Raw genomic sequence first — 8,689 nt, forward strand, 5'->3', positions numbered from 1 at the left:
AGAGATTAGGGAAGGTGGTGCCTAGGGTAGGAAATGGGAAGTAAACGCGAGAAGTAAGTGAACTTGCTTATGAGGCAGCCGGAGTCAGTGCAGGCTTTACTGCTGACTGGGGTGGTCTGATGGAAGCAGCGTTGTTGGGGGATTCATTTTGAGAGTAATCTGAAACCATGTCGAGTTAGGATTGCAAGTGTCAGTAGAGGACAGGAAAATGGAGGCAGGGCTGGGAGAGAGAGGGCTGGAGCTGGCTTGCCCCTCACCAGGTTCTCCCCTTCCTGGCTGAATCTGGTTCATCCTTCAAGATGTAGCTCAAGTGTAACTTCTCTCTGACCATTTGCCCACCTGCCCAGCCCCCCGAGGAGTCTCTCTCCTGAACTCCTCGGCAGGCAGCGGCAGCCCTGTTCACAGAGCGCTGCTTTCATGGGCTCTGGGCGTGTGGCGAGCTCTGTGAGGACACAGGGTCTTGTATGTCCTTGTTCCCTGGGAGTGCCTGGCGTGGTCCCTGGGCCCTGGGGGTGCGCATCCCGCTCTGCCTGTGCTGTCACAGCCCACCTGCCAGCACCTTCAGGATCGGTGTCGGCCTTGCTGGGCTCTGTCTGGGGATTGGGTGGACTGGTTTGATCAGGACTAGGTTGGTTCCCCCCACTTTAAAGGCATCTTCCCCCAGAACTGTCGAGTTTTGCTTCCCTGATCTTGCTCTAGACTGGGCTTCGAGAATGTGGTTACTGTGGACGAGCTGCGGGCTGCCTTCCCTGTGCTTGACATGGTTGATCTCCAGCGGCGGCCAAAGACCACGGTACTAAGAAGCATGTCCCAGGGATCTCAGTACTCAGCTCTGTCCTGTTCCTGCAGGGGCTCCTCTCGCTGGCCTGACGACCACCCCCGCTTAGAGTGCATCTCGTCTGTGTGTTTGCAGAGCGGCCTCCTTGGAGAGGCCCATCTGGCCAAGGGTTTCATTCCCCAGATGTACAAGAATGGCCCAGAGGAGCAGCAGGCTCCTGAGGCCTCTCCTTTTTGCATTGTGTGTGATTAGCTGAGAACTCCTCTCAGAGCCCTAGCATCTCCAATGAATAGTTTTATATTTTCCCAGCTGGCTTTCCCAGTGTTGCTTGGGCGAATCATTAACCTTAAGTTACTCACTGCTGCACCTTATCCTGACGCATGCTACAGAGAGTTGTCCTTGTGAGAAACAGCATGCCTAGAAGCGACTGGCGGTTCTGAGTGTCTGCCCGTGTGCCTTCTGGGTTCAGCTCCTCTCTGAATCACTGGTTGGATTTCCCGTCTCTTCTGGTTGGTAGTCACGGGGCCTCTCAGTGATCCTCTGGAGCGTGCCTGCCCGGCTCTCACTGGCCCTTGGCCATCTTTCTCCTCGTGTGAACTCTATATATCACACAGCCTATATTTTAAATCAGGCCACTGGGAAAATGTGATGAGATGCGGTTATAAATAGACAGGCTTACTGTTGTTTGTTTATACAGCGCTAGTCCTCCTTCCTCCAGAACATTCCACGTGAATAGCGCCCTTCATCACCGTTGAGAGCTTTCTCTTAGAACCATGCAGATTATGTGGAGAACCAGGATGTCAGAGTTGGAACAGATCTCAGAACGGCTCAGAGACTGAGCCCCACACAGGGAAAGTGACTTACCCCAGGATACATGGCTGGCTAGTGCAGAGCCAGGACAGTAATAACCTGGGGAAGGAACAGACCCCAAGAGGTGGTTCAGTGAAGGCTCCTGCCTCCTAATCTGACATCAAGAGAAATGATGCATCACGCCCTGATGGCCTCCCTTTTCTCCATAGACACCCCTTCATCTTTAGCTCCCTGGTTCTAGACTCTTGCTTGGCCTGTATCTCATCTCCTCTCCTCACCAGAGGAGGACAGCTGACTCGCCCTTCCTCTTGGCTGACCTTTATATGTGGTCTCCCTCAGCCTGTTCTGTGACCAGCCTGGTCGTTCTCTCTTCACCTTTCTTCATGAACCTTCCTCGGTCGTCTCTGGCTTCTCCTCAGCTTGGGCTAGAGCGGGGGGTGATCTTTGTTCTGTCTGGAATGTGTTTTCCTCCTGCCCCCCTCCCCGGAAAGTGGTGTGTGGTTGTCCAGTGGTAGGAAGGGACCGTTGCACTGACGGCCTGCTCTTTGTCTCCTGGCAGCCCCTTCCGCCGAGTGATTTCCCCGCCATTGAAGGTAATGGCTCCTCTCCTGTGTGGGTGTGGGTCTGGGTGTTCTCTCTCCCCTAGGCCCTCCAGGCTTTTCTAGTATGATAGTTGCCTGCAGATGGGCGGAGTGCCTTGGGGGCATTGGACATCTGCTCACTTGGGTTCTGGTCTAGGATTTGCCGCTCACTACCTCTAAGACATTCATTATTAATCCTTCCTACACTGTATCAATTGCCTGATTATTCCAGAGAAATCATAAGCTTAAAGCTTAGAGGGGAAAGGTACCTAGAGGTAATGTAGTCCAGTGTTTCTCAACCCTCTTAATCCCAGTTTTCCCCTTATATAACAAAAATGTTGTAATGTCCCCTTTACCACCGCAAAATGAGATTCATAGATAATATCTTTCCTTTACACATATATTAAAAATTAATCAGTTCAGTATGAAGCCTGAATTGAAATAGGGAAAAATGAGAGGAAACATTTTTAGTAAAGGAATATGTTTTTCAATATGTAATAATAATCCAATCAGACATAAGGAGCTGCTAAAATGACCATAGACAGAGTCACCCTGAGTGTTACGGCTGCAAGTGCAGACTGATGTGAGTGTGTTTATAGGTGTGATAGAAATGTGTTTTATTGGTGACTCAGAAATTTGAGGCAGCATTGTCATTGGTGAAATGATTTTCCAAAATAGGGAACAACTCTTAATAAAGTTTTGAAAAAATAAAGTACAGTCTTCTCCTAACTTATAGTTACGTTTTTGGAAAAATCAGTGTTTGTTAAGACCGTATCCCCAGTCCTCTGTGTTTACACGTAGAATGGAATGAGAACGTAGGTTCAAGTAGTTCTCAACAGGGTGCTCACCTGTGTGAGTGTCAGATTGCACACTCGCCTTCATAGGAGGTGGGAAAGTTTGTGATTGTGCAGGACCGTCCTGAGCATCTTGCCTCCCGCGCCCCCCCAACCCTCACCCACTAAGTGTTAGTCATTGTGACAGTGAAAACCCATCCTCTGGTCTCTAGACCACCTCCCTAGCGGGGGCACTGCTCCCCGGGGCTGCTGCGCTGGCTCAGTTCACTGGTCTTGTAGTTGATAGCAGCAGCTTCCGTTTTTGAGTGCTGGGTCCAGCATCGTTAAGCACTTTATTTATTATATCTCCCTTTTGTCCTCGTAATGGCAGTAGGTGGTGTTCTCTAGTCCAGGCTGCTGAGGCTTAGCAGAGGTACATACCTTGCCCACAGTCACAGAGGACAGTTGGCAGAGTCAGGCTTGGAGCTCAGGTCTCTGTCAGTCCAGATCCCCCTCTCCTCGCCATTAGGTTTACTGGCCTGGGGCTCAGAGAGAAGCGGCTGAGGGAGGTGGGCCCTTTGCCCAGTCCCTGCAGGGTGAGGTGGTGGGGAGAGCATCCTTTGGCAGGATAAAGCGGGCCTGAGACTGCTGCTGCCTTTTCTTAACCTCCTTTGGGAAGCACCGGTGGACACTGGAGATGGGCGCCCTCAGGAACCTCCTTCCTGAGCCCTGGGCTTCGTTCCCCACGGGTCAGTGGGAGAGGGGCTCTTTCAAGGCTGATTCAGGGTCCCCTGTCATGGCTATGGTGAGGGCACCACAGGGAAGAGTTGGTGGTTGGGTGGCACCCACTGGCCTCGGCTGGCCTCCTGAGGGCCTTCCGCTAGCTACCTGCCATGGAGGGTAGGCTGAGTGCCCTGCAACCCTCACCGCCATGCCTTTGCTCTTTAAAGGGGTGCTCCTCCTTGGGGAGCCAGTCCGCTGGGAGACAAGCCTGCAGCTGATCATGGATGTCCTTCTCAGCAATGGGAACCCAGGGACTGGTTTGGCGACGGCCCCCTATCCTCATCTCCCTGTCCTGGCCAGCAACATGGATCTCCTTTGGATGGCTGAAGCCAAGATGCCCAGGTGAGGACACAGAGTCCCTGGTCTTGACCCTGGTGGTCCACTTCCAGCTGCTGCCTAGGCTGCCCTGCTGATGCTTCCTCCGTCATTCTGATGCTCTGGGTGGTCAGACACCTACCTGGGGGCCCTGCAGTTGCACAGAAATCTGGCCTTCTGGGAGGGGTTTCAAGGATCACCTCACATTTTAATGATTAAACAAAAACTACAGCTTACTGAGCACTGAAGCTATGTTGAGATGATCTTGAACACACGACCCTTGCCCTCCAGAGTCTTAACAGAACATGCTGGTGTTGACCAGCGGAACCCAAAGGCTGGGCGGTTGCCGAGGCGTGCCCGTGCAGATTGTTCCGCTGCCCCTCCTCCCTGGGGCCTGGTTCTTTCACTTCCGTGTGTCTCTGGCACGTAAGATGAGGGGGAGAGGCAAGCAAGAGTTATTCTGAGATTGTGGAGACCAGGAGTGAGAACCAGTGCCTACGTGACTTTCCCACAGGCCCACACACCCTGCTCGGCTGTGCAGATGGCATCTGTCCTGTCCTTTTCTGAGGCCGAGCACAGCACAGGCAGCCCTTTTCAGGCCCGCAAAGAGCCTTCCTGAAAGGACAGCTGACAGCTGCTGTGGATTGTGTGGCTGCTCTTATCTGCAAGGCCAAAGTCTAAGAGTTTCTCTCGCTGCCGCTGACTCCCAGTAGCTGTGCGAGTGATCCTTCAGCAGAGGGCAGCAGGGCCCCGTTCTGCCTTAAGTCGCATGACTCAACAGCCCCAGGGAGAAGGGGATTAAGGCGTTCTCTCGTGTTACTTTTAAAGTGTATTTCTGCAGCTCGAGGTTAGGGATTTTCTTTGAAGTATTCTTCCTAGAGTTAGGGTGTGCTGACGCCAGGTGAGGGGTTTGGTTATACAAGCTGTGGACTGAATAGCAAGGGGCACATTTCTATTTATAAACCAGACTTAAGATTAATTTTTCAGTCAAAAATTTAAAAATTGGAAATAGAATTTGTTATATGTATGTGTAAGTGACGCTGAAATATAACTTTAATATATTGTACAGTATCAGTTAGGATTTGGTTTAGCAGCAAGGGATGAAAACCCGTAACAAAGATGTCTTATACAAGACAGAAGTTTATTTCTTACTCATGTCAAAAAAGGTCTGGGGTAGGCAGTCCAGGCTTGTGTGGAAGGCTACTTGTCAGGGACACAGGCACATTCTGTCTTCCTGCTGTGCAGTCCTTAGCCCTTCACTACATAATCCAACGTGGCTGCCCAAACTCCAGCCATCATGTCAGCATTCCAGACAGCAGGAAGAAGTAGGGGAGGTGGAGATGAGCACCCCTTTCCAATTTTAAGGGTACTTCCTAGAAGTTTAGCCCAGCACTTCTGGATCCATTGACTCTGGCTATAGCTTAGTCACATGGCTGCACTCCTAGCTGCAATGGAAGCATGGGAATGTACTTTTCACACCCAGTGGCAATATTCTCCGCTGCAAATTTGCTCTAAGGAAAAAGAGGAGAATGGCAGCCAGTAGTCTGCCACAAATCTAAAGCAGAATTTAAACTTTGGTTTCTGGAGTCTGACTGCCTGGTTGTAATCCTAGCTCTGCCACGTTGGGCAAGGTCCTTCGTCTCTCTCTGCCTCAAGGTCCTCACTTGTAGAATGAGGACAGTGATAGCTCTCTCATAGGGTGTTTCTGAGAGTTAAATGTGAGATGTCATCTCCAGTGCGTGAGCATGTTATTAGATAAAAGCGGGTCGTAAACATAGGTAATAAATATAATTACTTCTTACTAGAAGTAATTTCACTTTGACCTCTCCCCATCAGGGCCCTGGAGTCACAGGTTGGTGTGTAGGGTACTGCTTAGAGAATGGCAGGTGGCCAGGAGGAGCCTGGGAGGAGAGGGCTGAGTTGCTGGGCTCTTTTCTCTGGCAGGTTTGGCCACGGCACCTTTCTGCTGTGCCTGGAAACCATTTACCAGAAAGTGACGGGCAAAGAGCTGAGATATGAGGGCCTGATGGGCAAACCCAGCATCCTCACTTACCAGTACGCAGAGGACCTGATCAGGCAGCAGGCGGAGAGGCGGGGCTGGGTCGCGCCCATCCAGAACCTCTATGCTGTAGGGTGAGCTCTGCTCCATCTCCTCATCCTTCCCTTCCTCCCCACCCACTCACCTCCCTGTGTCCCCACGCCTAGTGCACACCTCTCTCCCCACAACTGTCTTCTGCTGCTTTGCCTTGCAACACTGAACTCGGGTTTTCTCCTCTTTCTTTTTCCGGTGTGGCTGCCCCTGCCAGTGATAACCCTATGTCTGATGTCTACGGTGCCAACCTGTTCCACCAGTACCTGCAGATGGTGAAGCATGATGGGGCACAGGAGCTGGGGGCCGGTGGCCTGTGGAAGCAGCGTCCCTCAGCCACCCAGAGCTGTACCTCCATCCTGGTGTGCACTGGCGTGTACAGTCCCAAGGTCCCGGTGTCCACAGAGCCTGCACAGAGGGGAGAAGAGCCTCCCTTCCACGGGCACCGGGACTTCCGCTTCAGTCAGGAGCTCATGGAGGCATCCCACATTGTGCACGACGTGGACGAGGCTGTGCAGCTGGTTTTCCACAAGGAGGGCTGGGCTTTGTAGCGAGGGCTGGGCAGTGGGGGCAAAGGGGTGGGAGGGAGCCTGCAGCCCTAGGGGTCCTGTTGGCTCGCTCTAGCCCAGATCACTGGGCATCGAGTCAGGGCCTGCTTACCGTGACACTCTTCCTGCTGGCCCACAGTGTGATGTTATTGGTCTCTCGCAAGAAGACAGTGGCTTTTTTTCTGCTGGGCAGTTGCCACAGAATTGTACCCTGGGTAGCATTTTGGATAGAACTTCAGGATTTTCTGGGCCTCATTCCTGTCTGCCTCTCCTAGCACTCTGACCTCAGGCCAGTCCCTTTACCTCTGTGCCTCAGTTCCCTCATCATTTCAGAAGGGACTTCTGAAAAAAGGGGAGGTGGTGTGGAATAATGTGGAAATTTCTGCAGGGCTTTTGTCTGCATTGAAGCAACCACTGCGTGCCAGCAAGGTGTGTAACTAACACTCACATACTACTTTTTATTGTATTTTAGCTTATTGCCTACAGACTTTGGGACTTATTTTTTTAAATTAAAATAATCATAATAAATATTCCTTATGCTGTCTCTTCTGAAGCTCTGTCTGGAATGTACTAGAAAGCCCTGTGGGGGAACGACAGTGGGTGAGTGTGTGGGCGACCTTGAGGCAGAGAAGTTGGTGGCATTTTCCTCCCGTAAGGTGCTGATGTCCGCTCTCCTGCTGCTGTTCTCCCACAACCCCCACCCCCCAGGCCGGGCTGTGAAGCCCCAGGCTGTCTGGGAGTGAGTGCATGCCAGGCTTTGGCATATCCTTAGCGTCTTTCCTGATGTGGAAAAGAAAAAGGATCTGGTTTATGGTTTGTTGTAAAGGAAGGAGCTTTCCTACAGTGATTCTGGAAAGTATGTGTTTCTTTTATTCCTCCTCTAGGAGTAATCCAGTTCCATCTTTCCATGGTCTGTGTCACCTAGGACCTCACGCTTGCCAAATCCCCTAGTCAGTTCTCGTCCTCATCTGACTCCAGCAGTTGTTTGCATTTGACACAAGCTGATTACTCCTTCCCTTCTTAAAACACTCTTTACTTTGGCTCTATCTGACCCACCTCTTGACACCTCTGTTTGGATGCCTGGTAGTCATTGAGAGGGGAGGGAACATAGGAAATTGAGAAACAGCGGCCAGTGACACGGGATGGGAATTGAGAGCTGGTGTCCTGGAAGCTGACTGAACGAGTTTCGTGAAGGAGGATGAGGAGCTGTGCTCATTCCACATGCATCAGAGCTTAACCGCGTGCAGGACGCAGCTGGTCCCCCTCCAGTACCCCGAGTAATCTGGGTCTTCTAATCCTCCCCACTTGAGACAGTAGCACTCCTTTTTTCTTGTTTAGGCTGAAGGCTTGGCTTCATCCTTGTCTTCTCTCTCTCTCTCTCTCTCTCTCTCATTTCCCACGTCCAGTCCAGTCCACCAGCAGATCCTGTCAGCTTTGCCTTCAGAATGTACCAGACTAAGGGCACTCTCCAGCCTTCAACACCACGCTGGTCCAGTCTGCTGGCATCTCTCGCCTGGATTCTTGCAGAAACCTAATCTCTGGCCTCCCTGCCTCCTCTCTTCCCTCTCTCCCTCCCTGATACTTTCCACTCGGGGGCCCAGAAGTCAGATCGTACATTTGATCTATTCTGATTGAAAACCCTCCTCTGACTTCTTGTCTCACTCAGAGTCAAAGCCAGAGTTCCTGACCACCGCACAAATGCCTCTGCATCCTGTTCCACCACGGCTTCTCGGGCCTACCCCTTCCCCTTCAGTCACCACACACTAGCCGTGCTGGCTCTCTTGCTGGGCCACTGTCCGCTCCTCCTCGGGGCCCCTGAACTTGCATTCCCTCTGCCTTCTGATATCCACATGACTTGCTCTATCCCTTTTTTGTTTTCTGATCACTTCTTAAAGGTCTGGTGCATATGTCACTTCAAAGAGAATCCCTCAACTTCCTAAAAAAAATAGCAGTTTCTAGCCCTCTTATGCTGCTGAATGTTTTCCATAGTCCTTATCACCTCATGACCTATA

At 51.6% G+C, this 8,689-nt stretch overlaps 1 protein-coding gene across 3 annotated transcripts in view; it reads left to right on the forward strand.

Moving 5' to 3' along the window:
• The window catches only part of HDHD5 (haloacid dehalogenase like hydrolase domain containing 5), a 19,819-nt gene extending 12,598 nt beyond the window's left edge, over positions 1 to 7,221 (forward strand). For 2 of the 3 annotated variants that reach the window (XM_070618923.1, XM_070618925.1), the window contains exons 4-8: positions 700 to 793; positions 2,148 to 2,181; positions 3,893 to 4,067; positions 5,985 to 6,173; positions 6,347 to 7,221. In XM_070618923.1, coding sequence (XP_070475024.1) covers positions 700 to 793; positions 2,148 to 2,181; positions 3,893 to 4,067; positions 5,985 to 6,173; positions 6,347 to 6,680 — 826 coding nt within the window. In that variant the 3' untranslated portion in view covers positions 6,681 to 7,221. The remainder of the gene's footprint in view (positions 1 to 699; positions 794 to 2,147; positions 2,182 to 3,892; positions 4,068 to 5,984; positions 6,174 to 6,346) is intronic. The other variant, XM_070618924.1, reaches the window with a different exon arrangement.
• The last annotated feature ends 1,468 nt before the right edge of the window (positions 7,222 to 8,689 follow it).

Source organism: Equus przewalskii, chromosome 5 (genome assembly GCF_037783145.1).
Source record: "Equus przewalskii isolate Varuska chromosome 5, EquPr2, whole genome shotgun sequence".
In the NCBI taxonomy this organism is placed as follows: domain Eukaryota; kingdom Metazoa; phylum Chordata; class Mammalia; order Perissodactyla; family Equidae; genus Equus; species Equus przewalskii.